The following is a 20,116-nucleotide window of genomic DNA, read 5'->3' on the forward strand; positions in this document are numbered from 1 at the left end:
TCTGCAAATTGATTCTTAATTATCGTTGACATTGAGAGAACTTACTAGCTGCTAGCCGACCAGCTGTATCAGGCAGTAGTAATGACGACTCACAAACTTCCTACTCGTTCTAAGCTCATATGTTAAAATGATCTCGACATCTTATAAGCTGCAACAACTTCTCCCGCATGAGAAGGCTTTGTTAACAATTGAGACATTCTAGAATTGGAACTACCTGTATACTTGCCCCAAGACTTTATGATTATATAAATATCAAATACTGGCGTTAACAAAGTAGCTAGGCATTAAGCTTCATCCAATATTTTTATTACTATGAAATTTATATAATGCCCAGATCGAGCTTTACTAGCCGCTAGTAAAATCATTGGTTTGTAGCTGGTAGACTTGCTCAATTAAATTAAGGCTTAATCCAGCGAACGAAAATAGTAAATATTAATTCATGATATGATTTATTCATTGGAGTACAAATAAAGTAACGTGCATGGGGATTACATTTTATTGACACTACATTAACACGTGAATTAGATCAGCATCGGTCCCAACTTTGTCCCTATTCATCAAAACATAAGTCATTAAAATACTTTGAAGCAAGTATAAGAAAAGTACAAACAAATAAAATTAAATATATATATTTTATAAAAACTAATAAAGAAACCAGGGATAATTAAAAAATAAACAATGTGTAAATTAAATAGTCACGGATATAATTTATCATACCCACAAATTTACAAATTACCGAAATCACATGATATATTTTTATAATAATAATCTAAAGTGGATACTTTATAATGTTTGGTAAATATTACACGTTAACACTTCGTCAAGACGTCAATAAGGTTTTATTGAAGCTTAATGACAATTTCAATAGAAATTCACGAAATATTAAAGTAAATAATCAAACATACAAGTATTCTATGCGCTCATCCGTTTGAGGTTAAGCTTAGTTTGTACATAGATGGCACTCATGTCAAGCATCGCACCATCAACCTATATTAGATTGCGCCCGGGTTCTATCGTCTTTTTTTTTGAAAAGCTAAAGAAATACAATTAGTTCTATGAACTTAATTTTTCTATATAAATTTAGGCATCAATTCAAGGCATACTTGAACACATCTGAATCTGTGAAATATGGTATCTATTAAGCATAACACGTTGCAGCTAAAACCCATTTAAATTTCTGTAGAATGTCTTGCATAGAAATCGTAACTGGTAATAGAAATCTTTTGAACAATAATGCGTTCCCGTTTTCAAGTACACCTTTTTCTGAGCTCTTTCATAGAGCCCGTGGATTTCAACGCGGGTTGCCCTCAGCTTGTCATTCAAAAGTGTACTATAGAGTTCCTTTTATATCTTCCGCTTCAATTTCGCAGCGCAATTTATATGCACTTTGTAGCCGTGTCCGCTCAAAAGCACCTCGCTAGAGCATTTATTCGTGGAGAGTGCTTCTGTTAAATGTGGTTTTTTCTACTGAAGAAGCGTCTTGATGACGGCGTTCATAGTTAATGAGCAGCCAGTATCCGGTAACTGTTATACAGAAAATTGCCCACGCTTTAAAGACCTACAGTTTGCCAACTTAGCTAGAGCCGGTCTCGCGTGCAAAACGCTTCCGACCGTACGTTATTGTTTACTAGCAGAATGACTTTCTTTTAAGAGAACACAGAATGTCCACGATTGCACGTTACTCAGCATAAGGCTACGTGCCTCTTTAATATGATGCTAAGAAGTACCCATCAACGAGGAGCGTTGGCGGTTAATAGCTTGTTTTGTGTAGAAAATAGCTTCCAGGCCCTCATGACGCTATTTTTTTTGTTTGACACACGCGCTTGTAATAAATTTGCTTACGCTTCGCAACGCATCGATTACGTATCTGATTGCATAATAACTTGCTCGACACGAGACATTATTTCAAACAATAATTACAAGGTTTAGCGACACGAAAAACTAAAAATAAAAATCCTATTGAATTTGCGCCAAGTCGGTTGCACAAACATGGACCAGTAATCTACTTGTGTACAATCGCTCCTCACACGTGCTCGTAATTAATAAATATTTTCATTTGACTAATATTGTACCGTTTTAATAAAAGTGTTTTAATTTAAACAAACGCACAGACAAAACAGTGGTTATGTAGCAATTATTATATGGTTCACCTTTAACGATTTTGTTGAATAATACTCAGTAATTATTTTCAAACAGTACGTTATGGATGTATACACTCTTATTCATTATTCGACCACCAGTGATTAATGTGTTTTCTATTACATCAATTGAGAGCAATGCGCATGCGTGAACTTGTATTATGAAAGACACTGTAACTGAGAACACACGGGTGTATAGTGAGGACAAAATTGCTGATTGTTTACAAATTATGTCGTACTCCCGATAAAGGGCGCGATCTTTGCGTCGAGATAACAAAAAAATCATAAGGGCATACAATGGCTACTGAATGTTCTGAAATTGGTGAGTTTTAATTTAATTACAACAGTACTTTATTTTCTCAAATGTGTAATTTAATTGATCTGTTACATCATTAAAACATTTATAAATGTGTTCTGTGTTTTATTTTTAGATATAAACAAAATTAAAAAAAATAGATTAACTGTCACATTCGAAATGAACTACTCCAAAACGTGAGTAAGTACAACTTTTTTAATGACACTATTTGGAATATCAGTCAGTAGAAGTAAGTTTTGTTTATTAAGTTTCTTTAAGACTCCTACTATGTTTGTAATATTCGCTTAATCACGATATTATAATGTACATATATTACGATAAAACATTGATACTTCTTATTAGTAAAATATCCTTAATCGTAATATATATCGCGCCAATATATCTAAAATATTCAATTTTAATTTTAATACGTTATAAAAATTAAATAAGCAGGTAAAAGATATTGTAGAACAATGTCAAAACCCTTACATTCTATTGAAATATGAACTCTATTAACTTTGCATTAATTATTATTTTATTAAAAATACTTTCCCTTAATCACTCAATAGTCGAATAGTCACTCAGCTTGGGTAAATTATATTATTAACGAGAATAAATAGAAAATTTAAAATCGAATTAATGAATAAAATTCGAATGAAATGGTATTTGTGTCAAAATAATTCAAATTAGTTGTTTCAAACTTAATAATACTTTATTTAACTTATTAATAAAATAAGATAGAATCTCGTGCATGTTTTTCCGTTAGCATGTTTAACATCTACAAAGCCCAAAGCTATATCATTATATGAATTTATAAAATTTCAAAAATAACAGCCATCTCCAATTTTTTTTCTGATATTGCTGATATTACGGTCATTGTAATTAAGCCCATAGATTTCTATATATACTTAGTATTTACTAAGTCTTTTTTATTTGAAACTTAAAACTATCGCTGTAAAGTTTCCACATCTCATAGTCTAAATCTTATAGATGTGGTAAGGTATTCATAATTAAAGAAGAAAACAAACAAACCCTACCTCTGTATTAGCAAGATTAATTTCATATTTTTAATATCCATGTCTTACTTTCTGTTAGAAAGGGTCTTCTCTAGTGAGCTAATAAGCCTTGAATCATTATTCCGATTTACACTTATAACATTTTAATACAGTAACGGTTAATTTTACTCTTTTTTAATGACACGATAAAGAAAGGCGATAACGCAGAATAAGACCGGTTACCGGTTTTCAAACCGCACGCGCTACACCCACTACGCTTACCAACAATGGAAAAAATGTAAAATAATTCGCGAACTACAACTAATTTAATTTCATTCGCGATCATTTAATCTTAACCTCATTTGTATTAAAGAACAATATATATACAACAAGTAATATATTCGTACCTAATAATTTAATATAATTTTTACTCGAATATCTGGCGCTGCCTTAAGCGTATAAAATTTGTAGGACATGTTGATTCCGCGCCAGAAGTGGGTCGAATGAAAATTTAATTTTTTTTTTTCAGAAAACGATTCGAAAAAAATGAATGGAAAAATAGTTGTCTTCAAAAAATGGCCTCAACGTTACCTTCAGTTTCGGAAGTTAAACAATACACATCAGTCATTATATGTGGTAAGTTTATCAAATATATTTTTATTAGAGTATATCTCACTGACGAATAACTCTCAGGAGTTTTCGTTGTACTTTTAGCTCTTAAAAAAGTCCGTGACAGAAATTCTAGTTAAAAAAAATGGAATTGTAATCAGAATAAATATAAATGGACTCAGTGGTTTCCCCACGATTTAATTTAAAAAAAAAAAAGTGTAAAGTAAAAAAACGTATGAATTTTTAAAAGATTAGCCATGATAAAATATGCTACTGTTATTGCACTGTTATTAATATTGTACAAAGATGGCGTAGCTAGTATTAATTACGTAATGGACATAAAAATATGTTATACTCCTCATGAATACGTTTATTGATATTTATTGTGTAGCGTGTAATTCTCGCTTCGTTTGTTACAGGGATATTACTATGGGGAACATCTTGGTTTGTATTCAAGGAGAAAGTATTACCCGGATCGGACATTTTTACCATGATAGCTCTTATTGTAATTGGATATGTCTTCGGTCACACGTTAGAAAGATATACAACAATTAACCCTGTCGTTGGAATGACTCTAGTAGGTGCTCTGGGTCGGATTTTCATTCCCACAAATTTTTTGGATAATCCTTCAGCAAATGCACTTGATTTTCATTTAAGGTAAATTATTTAAATACGCCACTTATAAAAAGGGTTTTTGACTAATAATCCTTTAACGAAATTGAAAAAAATATACATAAATATACAGCAAAGTAACATTCACTTTCATGTTTTTTAATCAATTACAATTTAGACTGATAGGCTGCTAAAATCGCTCTTGGACTAAATTAATTTTTTTATTCATTAACACAATTTCTTAGGATCGTGTACGATAATTTCCTATGTTCATTTACACCTACTAGAATCCAATACACAATCATATACAAATTCCTATAAATCAATTTGCCCCTATAAATTGTCCATCTATCGATCAGTGATTGTTTAACAGCGTCTAGTGACAGTGACCACACGTGTTAGAATTGCCCCGACAAGATGATAGTATTATATCATACATGTCTTCCAGACCCAATCTTGTTCTCGACCAATCACAAGTAACAGATCGAAAAAATCTCAGTCGCTTCCCGAAGTTAGAAAATAATCAGTGGGTAGGAAAGTCACATATAGCCATTGATTCAGCACATTTTCATTCCGTTTATGCTCGTGCCCCTATTTGAAAGTACGGGATAATTAATAAAAAATGTGCCCTCTTTAATGAATGTATCCTGTGCGGACAATATTGCTACTACATAAGTCATTCCTATATAAGACATAGACGACGAAGTAGTAGTAGTAACTTGAGAATCATTATTTTATATTTTAATGACACCATAACATACATTCTTCAATTTAAATATCGAACAAGTAAGCGAGTGAGTGAGTAGTATGTCTCTTAAAAACATTATTGCATATCAGACAAGAGATAGATTCTTTTTTATTTTACTTGATAACGTTTAAAGGACCAAACATATTGTACGATGATCGAATATACATATTTATGAGTTGATCACACGCCTTGCAGATCACGATAGGCACTAAAGTCAAGGTGTCAATATTGCAGCGACGATGTCAGGGCGGCAAACGTTAACGTCACAGCACCGTGATGGGCGGCATTCGTGACGTAGTCACTGGCTCTTTGATGTACTGGCCAGCTTATAAGGCTACAGATCGCTGTAAGCTTAAAGTCTGTGTCAAAAAAATTTAAAGGTTTTTTTTTGTGAAGAATCTCTAAGTAGCTTTCGGGTAGTGTTCACACTCTCATGCATAAAATACGTTCAGTCATTGGTAGTTTCCTTTAGAGACGGCATCTGTGTTTGCACACTTGTGCACTACAATATCCAACGCTAGCTATTTTATGTGGGAACGGCTACTGTAAGCGAAATCGATCACATTCAACGGTAACGTCGCAATGCCAACTTGTCGATAACTTGATACCTAACGTAATTTTTCGTCAGATTGCTTAACGATGTTGAATGATTTATTATTCTTAGACGGAATTGTTATAATTCTTAACGTAACCTAAAAGTTAAATATAATGCTGCATTTTTTATTCAATATTTATTAGAATTAAAAAATACCTTACATATTTTTGTCTATGAAATGTCATAAACAATAAAACATACATTTACACCATATGACATTTTTTTACTACTTTTAGATTCATAGCTTTTAGATTTATAGACAAAAGTTTTCTTTTATAGATGTTTAAATAGCATTGCGATCTCTTTGATCATAACATACGTGGGCTATCATTAATCCCATAAAATTTTCGTAGCTTGCTTGATCCAAATACAAATAATAACAAATTATTATTTAAGTAATGCGTTTGGGACTTCAAAATATTTAAAAGAAATAATTTCATGTAAAAGCAAGGAATTGTTACGTATTTGAAAATGAAAGACTTTTCTAGGACTTTTTATAATAAAAGCTCTTTAAAATGTCAAAGTTGAATTTGTGTAGAACGTTGTATGTAACGTTTCAAAAAATAACTTTTCTGATGTTTCGCTCCTGTTTTACAGTATTACATCTCCATACAGTATTTATATTTTAAAGATATTTATAGATGGAGTATCCGACAAGGGATGTTTTTTTTTCAGGCGTATTTATCCAGTTATAATTTTAACAAAGGGTCCACTTTCATGGAACTGGAAATATATAAAAAATAATTCGGTAAAAGTTTTTACATTGGCAACACTACCCTGGATTATCGAGTGTTTGACGACGGCGTTTCTCACGCACGTATTTTTTGGGTTTCCTTGGTACTGGGGTAAGTGGACGTATATAATGAATATTAATATTAATCTTGCAATTGCATCATGAATTACATGTGTAAATAGGAGATATATACCTACTGGCGTGTGATCTTCAGATCTTCCTTCCATAAATGCAGATTTCTTCGTTATGATTTGTTCACTATCGAACACGGCATCAACAACAAATCATCATTTATAAATGCACAACACATATACCCACTAAAATTCACGAATGATATGTATTTAGATTTATTTAATAATAAACGTATATAATATTTATTGTTAATTAGGTATACACCTTGGAGCCATATTATCGTCTGTATCACCAGCAGTAGTAGTGCCTACAACCATAGCGCTCAGTTCAAAGGGATTTGGTGTGAAGAACCAAATAGCACTATTGGTTGCGAACGCCGGCGGTTTAGATACAGCCTTTACCGAGGGCATGTTTGGAGTTATCAACAGCGCTATATTCTCTCAATCGCCGCCCATATACCGCATAGTTAAGGTAATATTCAATATCGCTCTTAGTTTTAATACTCTTAAGTACTTCGGACGTTGGTCTGGCTTTTATGGGCTAAGTAGTAATAGGATGTTATCAGTAGCCAGATAGTCTATAATGCGTTTAATACAATCTCGTGAAACCAACCTCGATTAAAATTCCCGTCATCCTCGTCTGACGTCGAGTAAATTAAATTAAATCGAAAAGCAATTTTTCCTACATTTTATGTCTCTACCTACAATACAATCAGCGTTTAAAAGTTACAATATGTATAATATAGGGATACTGATACCTATCAAAGAAACAGCCACTCATGAGTGAGCTGAAACATTATATAAAATAAAATATCAAACGAATGATAAAAAAGGATGTAACAAGTTAATAATCATTGTTAATCTTCAACCTTAACGATTACGAACGCGAACATTTCAATGTGATATTATACATGTCAAACATTGCGGCGTCACGTCTCGATATGCATTGTAAAAGCATTTACCTAATAGTCCTGTAAATCACGGCATAATGTTACAATTATCGTGTTCCGTATGGTAATAATTAAAGCGAATGGAAAAGATAAATATTTACTTAAAGACTTGTGATTGTACGTCACATTTACTGACAGTTTTATTTGCTTTTATAAGTCACGTTTACGGAAGCTATTCATTTTATCTTTATCTATCTTTTTTTCAACTGTGTAAAAAATTTAAGACATCGACACATTAATTATAATTCTGCGTTTGGGATTAATATTATTATTACCTCAATGTATTAGGTAGTGCTTGTAAAAGCCCACTTGAATAAAATTTATTTTGATTTTTTGATATTGATATTAACGAATAAATAGTCAAACTGTTTACCATTCTTTATTTAAAATGTAACGTTTTTTTTTTTTTATTTACAATGACTTACTTCTTTGCTATCATTATTATGAATAACGAGTACAATGTTTTAGTTTTTTTTAACAAACTTAATATTTCATTCATCAAGTATAAAATTTTACAAATAATTTTATATGAGAATAAGTACTACTATGTTTCTCAATTTTGTCAGTCAAGCATTGTCAAACTTTGAACCTTTTTTAAATAAATTATATCATAAAATATTTTGCCGTGTCATTTTAAATGTTAATTTATGCTACATTATTGTGACAGGCGCTGCTCGCAATTTTCATCGGCATTGGCTTGGGTGTCGCGTGGGGAGTGTTGGCAGATTATCTGCCGGACCACAGTGATTTTTATGCGCCAACAATTCGAAGTCTTCACATCTTTGCTGGCGGTGTTTTCATCATGTACGCGGGAGGATACCTCAGTTGGGGCGGTATATGTAAGTTGAAAAGATAAAGGATACTCGTAAAACAATTATTACAGATGGTATAATGGTGGTGGTTATAATTACATACTAAAAAAACTATTCTATACATTACCACAGCAAAGAATTTTTAAAGACCATAAAGAATTTTATTGAAATAATATCCATAATACTTTATAGCTTGAAGCGGTAAACACTGTCTCGGTCAGTAACGCTTCATTGTGGTTATAAGCACTAAAGTCCATATTTATTGCACGCATTTTGAGCTAAACAAGCTAAAATACTTAGCTAAATAACTAGATGATAATATCCGCGACTTTATGGACGAGCTATGATGCATAACTTCGTTAAACAGGATGGATTTTATTATTATTTTAAGTTTTAGTTTCAAAAAGGCTCTCAGTAACGAAATCTAAAAATATTTATTTTAGATGATTTTCCTTTAATTGTATTCTCAGTTTAGCCTTACTTTACAAGCAAAAGTAGCTACATATGTAGCTGCATATAGGTCAACAAAGCATAGACTTAAAAATGAGTGAAGGTACTTTCGGTAGATACATATAACACTTAATGTAAGTTTCAAGTAAAACTAACGACTTAGGAATTCACACGACACAATAAAGCTAGAAATTTGCATGTAATATATATTCAGAGTGTAATTCGACGACAACGTTAACAATACAAATTCTTGTGAATCCAATGAAATTTCATAAAAATAATTTATTAAGTTATTTAAAAATCGAAATTTATGTATATATATTTAGTAACGTAATCTTGGATTTAACAAATTCGTCAAAATTACTAAAATTTGATTTGTTAAGAAGTTTTTTATATTAATTCTATTAATCCATTGACGTAACCAGCGAATAAAAACAGAAAAAAAATATTTTCTTACATATTTAAAATAAATATAAACTTCACTTAAGTATATATGTAAAATTTATTCGTAACATCTTGTGATAACAGACTCGATATGAGTAAACAACGTTACGTTTGCAAAACTAAGACTATATATCAGACAAAAACCTAATATTCCTTCCTTGGTGAATCCAGGTGTCCGGAGTACAGTCTACGTGTCTAGTTTCCAAACGACCTTCTGAACAGAATAGTTTGTGACAAATAGTTTTACCTTTTTACCAGTCCCAAAAATAAACATATCATTAAAATTTTAAATTAATATATACATTACGTATCAAATTAGTTATAACGCTTAATAACATTTTCAAATCATTAATATTAAATAGCATAAAATGTAATCCTAGCGCATAAAACTTGCTTCGTACAATGTGGATTCAATTTCGCTTATATGTAGAAAATTTAAATATTTTACGATATCATTTTATTTTTTAAGTCATCGATTTTTTTCTATATGTAACTTTTATTATGTTGAACTTAATATAAAGAAATCTGTAATTCAGTATTGCTGAATCGAGGAATTTCCAATTAAAGTAAATCATTAACCTTTGGATTTTTCGAGAATTTGCCAGATTTTTGATTATCATTATCAGTACTTATTAAATTGCAATTACATATATTATATTTTGGATGTAGCTGTATAGAATAGCTATTAAAGTTTCATACATTTCAGTTTAGGTAACATTTATAATGAAGGGTGTCAGACGGTAACAGTTCTGGTAATATTCGTGAGGTTGCTCGGCTCTACGTGACGTTGTACATTACGTTATAAATGTACAGCGCTTGTGTTTCGATGGTGACATCTCGGAGATGTATTTAACCCACCCACATTTCAAAATAATATAATTCAACAAATAATTGACAATAAATATGCTAAAAGTATGAAAGTATAATATAAATAAAAGCCTTCATTTTTTTTTAGAAAACTTTAAAAATTGTTAATATGTTCGAAAAAAAAAGTGCTGGGGTGGTCATAGGTTTTAGATATAAAAAGGCTATGTATGGTCTTTCCTTGTGGTTTAAGCTTGCTTTTAACCAAATTCCATCAGATATAGTTCAATGTTTTAGTCGTCGATGCTTAACAGACAGACACGATTACTCTCTTATTTATATTATTAATTTGTGTAATCTAGTTAATTTGAGCGTCCTTTTGAAATATTATCTAAGCATTATAACAATTAGGACAAGTGTGGTACTTCTTAATACTAATTGTAATACTCCTTAATCGGCCTTCATTTCAATTACACCCAATCAACGGTATTATTTTATGCGCGCGAGTTTCATGCGATTTAATTCCTGAAGTTCCTTTAATTAAACTCGAAATAACTGCTTTGTTCTGAAAACGGCCGTGAACGTTGAGAGGATTAACATTTATCCGATGAAACAATATAACAATTATAATATGCAGTAAATATGTATGAAAAATATTTGTTGAAGGTATTAAATATTTTGTAAAATGCACTGCCAAAGGCTCATTTTATGGACGGGGATTCGGGTATAATCCACCACAAAACTCCATTCGAGATAATGAAATAAACTCGTTAATACTTAGAATAGTAATCTGTTCTATAGAACATAGATATGCATTGTTATTTCGTATTTATTAATAGCCACTTCTAAATAAATTTGAAACACAAACTTGAAATAATCCGAGCCTTCTTCCTAAGGAATCCTCTGCAAAGCTGTGTGATATTTACGGAAGCTGCAGTTTTTTAGTGTTTTCTATTTTAAATCGTTTAAAATAATTCAATAAAAGTAACATGCATTTGTCTTCGTTACTCTCAGACCGTTAATAGTGAAATAAGTTGAAGCTTAGCATTGATTAGGCAAGAGGATAAATAACTCAAATTTCATATTCCTCCACTGAAATAAGATGAGCTAAGATAGCCAACTGGTTAGAACGCGTGAATCCTAACCGATGATTGCGGGTTCAAACCCAGGCAAGCACCACTATATATATGTGCTTAATTTGTGTTTATAATTCATCTCGTGCTCGGCGGTGAAGAAAAACCTGCATGTGTCTAATTTCATCGAAATTCTGCCACATGTGCATTCCACCAACCGGCATTGGAACCGCGTGGTGGAATTTGTTCCAAAACGGGAGAGTAAGCCTTAGACCAGCAGTGGGAAATTTACAGGCTGTTTACAGGCTAGGCTTTAAAGGCTGTTTACTGTTTAAACTTTACTTTTTTTACCATCGAAATATACAGCAAAGGGTCATTTTGTAAAATAAAACAGAGTCAGTTTGGACTTAAAAAAATCGACAGTTCTAGTTCTACAAGGTGGTAGGGCTTTATGCAAGTCCATCTGGGTAGGTACTGCCCGTCAGACACGCCCACCCATCAGATATCCTACTGCCACTATATTTAGTCTTGTTGTGTACGGTTAGAAGGATCAGTTAGCTAGTTTTTATTTCATTACAGTGCCATTGTCTATACACGGTGGTGACCACTTACCATCAAGAGGTCTATTTGTCAGTCCGCCTAACGTTGGCATACAAAAAAAATGTTTTAATAAATTGTCTTCAGCTGTATTAGTTATGCGTTAAGAGATTTTCTTTTCAAAATATCATTAATTGTTAATTTTATTTTTCAAGTACAGGCTGTGTAATCTCTCCTATATGATATTTTTAATATAAAATATTTTTGTGTGAAGCTGGCGTTGCAATCATGGTCTGCGCGGCGGCAGCAGCTACACGATGGTCGCGACGCGATTGGCCAATAAACAACAATCCCGTCTCTGCAGTATACAAATTATTATGGAGAATTTTTGAACCGATGCTGTTCACACTTAGCGGCTACTTCTTAGAGGTATTTATTAGATTAATTCTCATACATTGAAATAATAAAAAAAAAAACCAGAAAGGAAATAAACAAATCATCGAGACAACACTGTACCATATTAAAACGAAAAGGTATTATGACTCTGCTATGAAAAGTTTTCAGTATGAGATTATTGAATATATGAATATAGTCTATTATAATGATGTTACGAACGCGCAGATACATAATTGGTTTATGTTACGTTGATGCACTACGCCGCTTACGGCTATTTCACACTGGCGATTTCATGATTGGCAGAGTGGCGCCGTCGTACCGAACGTGCAACGAACGATGTGCCACTTTCAAACCGTTTAGGTATAAAGATTTTACTAAGAATTTGCGATATATGTAGGTCTCCCTTACAATACCAGTAACACTTAAATACCAAAAATGTATCATTTTTTCACGTCATTAGGTACCGTTTTTTAATTATAGATGTCCTGTCATGTCTTTTGTAGCAATTTCAGTTAAGTACAATTTATAACGAATTAAATATCCAAACTTATTACTATGATTAGAGAAGAATATTAAAGAGAGGAGAAAAGTTATCTACTTCAGTTTCAATAATACTTAATAATAATAATTATTTAATATAAACATTTATAAATAAAAATATAAACATCCGATTTTAACATAATTAAATGAATAAGAGACAAAAGAGAAAACCTTTAAAAATTTGTTCGAATTTTGAAAAAAAAAGTTTTTTTTTTTCATTTGTGATTGAATAAAAAATAATCTACCCAACACCCAACAAGAACGAGGTATATAGTACTATAGTACTCACTAAATAATCGCCACATTTCGCTAGTGTGAACCGAACATTATACTAAAATTGATTTACGCTGTGCTTTAAATAAACACTGTGTCAGAGATAGTACAAAGACTAATTTGTCGCAGACGCTGTGTCGGTAACCCGTTTATATGCATAATATATAATTTGCTGTCTGAAACAAATTATGTATCTGAACTTAAGTTACGCTAAAACCAACGATTAAATTAATATATTTAAAAAAAAATAATCGTCTCCACTTCTGGTCTATGACTTCTTATCGTTTGAGCATAAAGTTATATTATTATTTATTTATTTATTATTAATAAATGTCATTATTTTCTGCTGTTACAATGTGTTGCGCATGAGGCATATTGAAGCACATAATAATTCAGTAGTGCATGTCCCTTTAATTACAATTTACGTCCTTTATGTCTCAGCTTCTTGTCTATTAAAGTAACACGACTTACAGAAAAGCGATCTGACAGAACTTCATTAGATTTTCTTAAAGAAAAGCGTTATGTCTCTACCTTAGTGCTGACCTTTTCCTTTCTTTCTCTTTATCTCTTTCTAATGTATACGATTTAATATATAATAACTTAAATATTTTTAATAATATAAGAACCCTAAATAATATTTTTATTATTCTCAGATGTTACTATTTCTTATTTGTGATATCTATTATTGAAAACAAAATATATAAAAAAAATATTACATTCCAACCAAATGTCCTAATTAACCTCTCTTTTTTATATCTATATCTATTTATAAATATGTATAATAAAACTTTTAATTCCACAGGTATCAGAAATAACACTGAAGGATTTCGGGTTGATAGTGGCTTGCATACTTTCAGCTCTTATCATAAGAATGCTAGCCGCCTTCTTAGTCGCAGTCGTTAATGGATTATCAGTAAAAGAAAGTATTTTTATCGCTATAACTTGGACACCTAAAGCCATCGTCGAGGTACTTGTAAAAAACTTAATAAAACAATCATTATTTGTATATTCGTTTATAGTTGATACACACATTATAAATGTATTACCTTTATTGCTATAAATATATCGTTTGGCGTCCAAGGTTTCTTTACAAAAATACGATGCATTTGACTGCGTTTATACGTTGTAGTATTTGTTGCATGCGACGGTGATTAATCATTAAACTAAAGTTACATTTAATAAATGCCCGGTCGTTTCAAAGAAATATAAATTGTTTACATCAGAGATACTAATACGACACTCCAACGGCCTTTTCGTTAACGACTTATAAGTAGTTCGGACTCGCCAGTGGTCTCCAATTTAATTTACTTACGAGCCGCATGCCAGTAATTTGGGAAAGAGCTGCCTCTCAAACATCTGCAGATGTTTAATAATATAAACCCTGTATAAATATACATACATGTCATTAAGTGATTTTATCTTTTACTAAATCATTATCACATCAGTATTATTTCCTTTAATAATGTAATTGTGATATAATCAGTGTTTTTATCAATTCATTAATGAATTCTTTTTAATTTTAGGCCGGTAATTAATTAAAATGAATATGATAACTATTTTATTTTATCTATGACACAAACAATCAGTAATACACTCGATTAAATCGATCCATAACAATCAAATCGATCTATTTATAGAATGCTATAAATAAATGTAATTAATTTGATTATTTAAAAAAATATATAATTATAGGTTGTTAATTATGATAAGAAATAATCCTACTTACATACGATTTAAAATTATCTATGCTAAAAATAAAAGCATAAGCTGTCACTAGTAAATAAAATACGTAATTTGAAGTTAATCGAAAAAAAAATTAGACAGGCTAAAAGATGGGCGTCCATACATATAAAATGAAAAATTCACCACTCCTATCTCCACTAACATTTGGAACTACAACTAAGATGTTTTTTTTTCCATTTGCCCGTAGTTACATTGGCTCATTTTCATTTTCATTTCATTCGTTCAAATTGCAACATAACAATAATAAGGATAGGCTTAAAAATATGTGATAGGACGAAGCTTGCACAAAGCTTGCACAAGGACCCAGACGTGCTTGCACAAAGCCTTAACTTCTATTAAGTATAACCATTTTCGAGATAAGCTATCGTATAAAAGCAATGACTTGCAACGTAATAATATTTTTACTATAAAATATCCGTAACATTCAAGACGCACGTGTTCTAATAAAAACTCCAGAAAGTAAAATTCGTGAAAACTTATTACTAACAATTGGTATTAAATTTAATTGCAATCGCGATTGTCTAATAAGCGCAGCAATTCTTTACAATTTTTATCTAATCGTAATCAAAGTTCATTGTATAGAAAAGTTTTTATTAACCGTAATTGCTGTTATTGTATTCATTTGAACACTCAGCTACATTTAGCTTGTTATCAATTACAGATATGGGGAAGTGACGCGAAGTTACTGCATAGATTTTTATCGTCTTTGCGATATCTAAACAGTGTTTCCATAAACAGCGCACATTTTATCTTAATGTGACGTCACAAACTCGAAAAAATTATAAACGTTTCTCTTTCTTTTGTTTTCAAACATAATTTATGATTGTAGATTTAATATCCAGCAAACACGGGCTTCAGTTTGTAAATTCAGATAATATGTTGCATTGTGTGGATACTTTGGGAACATCTGCTCCCTCAATAAGGCATACACTACAGTATAAAGTTTCCAAACTTATATACCAACAATTTCGAATTATTACTATTTTCATTAACAATTGCTGTCAATAAATATGTATTACGTTGTGATACGGATATTAACTTATTCTAGGAATGTATGTCGATGAAAGATGGATAATATGAATGTTTGTCTGTGTAATTTATTTCAATATTATCTTAATGGTTTGGTACTGTTCTCGTGTATGTTCGACGTTTAAATATTGCTTTTATCATTAAGTACGTCATTTTTACAAAATTGACTATTTTGATTCATAGCGTTAAATAAATAAATAAAAGCGGGATACGATTAGCGCTCGGTATATTTACCGCTATAATGCCAATAAACCCTCATGCGAGTGCCAATAAAAACTTTACAAAGTTTCAACTCAATTGGATCCGCAACGAAAGGCTTCCAATACAAAGAAAAACTTGTTGGTACCACCCACTCATCAAACATTCTACTGCCAAACAACAAAATAAATACTAAGTATATTATGTTGTTTTCCAATTCTAAGGATGAGTGAGTTAGTGAAACTGCAGTTTCAATAAACATAACATCTTCGTTGGTAGCGCATTGGCGTTCGTTTCTAACAATTATAATTTATGTTTGGGCGATTATAACCACTTACCGTCAGGTGGTCAGTAAAAAACAAGCACTATTTTCATATATACGAAGACTTAGTAACGTTTGTCTTAGCATACTACCTGTGTTACAAAATTAAGTCTAGGCTTATTAGCCATAAAACTGTTATCTTTATTCTCGCGTTTGAATCCTTGGATCTAAACAGGTTAAATACTAAGACACAAAGAACGAAGAATATAATGCACGAATAAACACAAACAGTGCAAAGTAAAAGACAATATTTAAATGGACTTTTGTTAATAGTACTGCATAATCACTCTTACGGCTTCGCTGGATTTAAACATATCACACTGTTTAGTAGAACGCATTCATATTTCATAAACACCTATTATTTTATACTTAATATAAATACAATAAAAGTACAAAAAGTTTAGTCTCTATACTTTTTGCAATTTTAAAACAGAATGTGAAGAAAATAAATGAAAGTTACAAATTAAATTACTGTTACTTTTACAGGCTGTGTTAGTCCGAGTGGCCACAGATTCCTTATGGACAGAGGGCACTACAGCTCAAGATAGGTGGATCGCCAGGCACCATTCGAATATGATCGTTATTGCCATCCTAATAACGTCTACATTAGGGTCTATATTAACGACCGTTTTGGGACCCATTTTACTTTCGAATGATGCGAAAGTTGTTCCAGAAGGTGAGTTTCATGGCAATATAATGCATATTGGATAATATTAGCTTTTTAATTAAAATTAAATCTTCCGTTAAGAAATTTAACCGGTTTTTTTACCGATGATATTGTTTTAACGGCCGATTAAATTAATTCATATAAAATCATTATTTTAAAATGTTTATGCCCTCGATATATTCGAATGATATTAAACTGTACTTTCTTTACATATTATGTTTATAAAATAAACTGTATGCAAATTGTAGTTTCTAGTTTAACTAAATAGATATCCTATTTCCTTGTTACAGATCTCTTTCAGCCGCAAACACGCTCTGCGCCGCAACACTCCGATTTTGTTAGAGAAAATAATACCCTAGATACCTTACAATACATAGACGCGCAATAAAATGTTAAAAATGAGAGACATTTTTATTTTTCTCAGAATAAATTTTATATTTTTTAACAAACAATGTAATACAAAATATATATTGTAAAATATTTCAAAGAATAATATTCTCTCGTAAACTGGAACACTTAATAAACGAGCCAAGTAAGAGTTGCATTCATATTTGTTTCTCAGAAGTAAGGGATAAGAATTTTGAAAGTAAATTATTGCCTGCTTCATTATTATTATGTAAATTTTTCATTGAAATAAATATACAGTGCTCAATACTTTATATTATAGTACAGTAAAATAAATACGCAAAACGTGAAGAAGATCACTGGCTATTGTTATTTAAAAATTTACACATCTATAAAATATACACTATGTATAGATCATCTGAGTAAATATAATAGTTTTCGTCAGTGAGAATCTTATTTTGATGATCGGCTGGAGACAACGGCCTTTTATTTTATCCATATATCAATATGCGCAAATGTCAAAAATAGGTAGATAGAGTAGAGCTAGATATAACTTTGTCAGATATATTTTGTCAGATATGTAATAACGACGAATGAAGTAAAAAAGAAAATAAAAAACATAGAAGAGTATTTACTGCTATAGGATAGCTTACAAGATTAAGCAACTTTCTGCCTACTCCTACTAATTTTTGGGCCAGTACAGTCACTCGTACTAATCTCGGCTATGCTGATAAGAGTTAATTTAATGCAGAGCAATTCCATTGCCATTTCATTATATTAAGTATTCTTTATTAAATCAAGAATTTATACTGGAGCGTTTACAAAATGTCATATAATATAATATTTGAAAAAGAAATGGACATTTATATAATTGACTTTACACATACATATATCCTTATAGTACGTCAAACACACATTCTGCCTCATCTTTACTCAATTTTTAATTATAGTTGAATTAAAAAAAATAGGTCAAGCGTATGACTACATAACCTTATTATGTATTTATAGTATGTAACTATATATTAACGTTATTAGTTTCGGGATATTTACCATGATTTTTTTATGTTTGTACGGTTGAGCTCAATATTTCGACATTATCTACGAATGTCTTGTTCACGAGACTCCGACACTTTATGAGGAACGTCAATGCTTCCTCCAAGCACTCACACTTTTTCTGCGCGCGTTCTAGATGTTACTACTAATTTTGCGCATTCCGACCCCTACCGGTATACTATATAAGAGTTTAAATTAACATGATTATTTTTATTATTAAACTAATTAATTTCGGAATATGTACCATGTTTTTTTTATGTTTATACGGTTGAGCTCGATATTTCGACATTATCTACAAATGTCTTGTTCACGAAACTGTTATAGTACCCCTTTCTACTAATCAACAATAGGCAGTCTGCCTAAAGGTTGCCTTGAAGAGATCGCTTCTGTAGCGACAAGGCCGCCTGTTGCACTTCCAACTTTGTACATTCCGAATATTTATTGTCTTATTATATTTATATAATACATGTGACACGTTTTGTCAGATGAACTGAAGTAAAGAACAAATGAATAAATATGTATTTTCTATTTTAAACGTTACATGAATGACATTTATAGCTATTTGAATGAATGAATGATAGCTATTCTAGTAATATTGCCCACTACATACATAAATACATTATTTTACAAAGAAACGTAATGGACCTCATCAATTTGAATGAAATAGCTCTGTGGAAACCAAACTGAAAGACGTAGCCAACAAAACAATAACTACGTCCTTTTCATATACGTTGTTATTTAAATTTGTCATCCTAAATAGTCTTCATGTCACATTTACGCTCAAATAAAGAAATTATAAACCCATAATAGAAAAATTTAACCAATTTCAATATTCATCAATTTTAACGTAGAGCCAAGGTGAATATTAGCTAAACGCATTATGAAATAACGTGTAAAGCCTCATCATGAGATATGAATCCGCTTTAAATTAACATGTGTATTTTTAGTTCACCTCATGTTTTGTGATATTTAAGGAAAAGTGTGTACGGAAACATGCACAATTCGGAAGTAATAGAGAAACATGCATTGTATGCACATCAAGTTGTATTGTTAATGCGTTACGTCCTTCTTCTTTTGATTTACTTGACTTTATATATTTTGTTTGTTTACACTTAGACAAAGTTAAAACAATTAAAAAAAAGAACTGTATGTATTACATTCCTTTAAACCAACTTTTAACCAAGGATATCATCATAATATGGTAAACTTAACATATAAACAACTTTAACAGGTTATGGAATATAATTACAAAACCTTATACAAATCGATGTCATAATATTATATTACAGTTCATGTTTATACTATGTCCACTACTAAAATACTTTGTATTTCGACGGCTAAATATATTAAATAAAAATCGAATGGTTTCAAAAGCTCAATTTATATTTATGCTTCAGGATAATTTTATTCCAATAAAACTATCACTGAATCAAACAGACATATGGCAATCTATACTAATAAATTTGGAGACTGTTTTTCTAACTGAAAAACTATTACATCGCTAAATTAAAAATAAATACAGCGCATTTTGAAAAATGATTTACTATAGGTATATAATACAGTTTGATGGAACAAAAAATCAAAATAGATATGGACATAGTACTAAATAGATCCAATATATTAT

At 31.0% G+C, this 20,116-nt stretch overlaps 1 protein-coding gene across 3 annotated transcripts; it reads left to right on the top strand.

Moving 5' to 3' along the window:
- Positions 1 to 1,982: 1,982 nt before the first annotated feature.
- On the top strand, positions 1,983 to 17,498 carry LOC124531081 (sodium/hydrogen exchanger 9B2-like). 3 transcript variants are annotated; one of them, XM_047105534.1, is made up of 11 exons: positions 1,983 to 2,460; positions 2,570 to 2,630; positions 3,958 to 4,064; positions 4,457 to 4,694; positions 6,668 to 6,837; positions 7,114 to 7,328; positions 8,474 to 8,645; positions 12,201 to 12,355; positions 13,938 to 14,102; positions 16,914 to 17,103; positions 17,385 to 17,498. In XM_047105534.1, exons 1-11 carry the CDS (start codon positions 2,436 to 2,438, stop codon positions 17,480 to 17,482), a joined length of 1,596 nt encoding a protein of 531 aa, XP_046961490.1. In that variant the 5' UTR covers positions 1,983 to 2,435; the 3' UTR covers positions 17,483 to 17,498. The 3 variants fall into 3 exon arrangements, with proteins under 3 accessions (XP_046961490.1, XP_046961492.1, XP_046961491.1); XM_047105535.1 differs by having other exon boundaries at positions 1,989 to 2,460; positions 2,570 to 2,634; XM_047105536.1 differs by lacking the exon at positions 2,570 to 2,630 and having other exon boundaries at positions 1,988 to 2,460.
- The last annotated feature ends 2,618 nt before the right edge of the window (positions 17,499 to 20,116 follow it).

The sequence above is a fragment of the Vanessa cardui genome, chromosome 7 (assembly GCF_905220365.1).
Source record: "Vanessa cardui chromosome 7, ilVanCard2.1, whole genome shotgun sequence".
NCBI classification, from domain to species: Eukaryota; Metazoa; Arthropoda; class Insecta; order Lepidoptera; family Nymphalidae; genus Vanessa; species Vanessa cardui.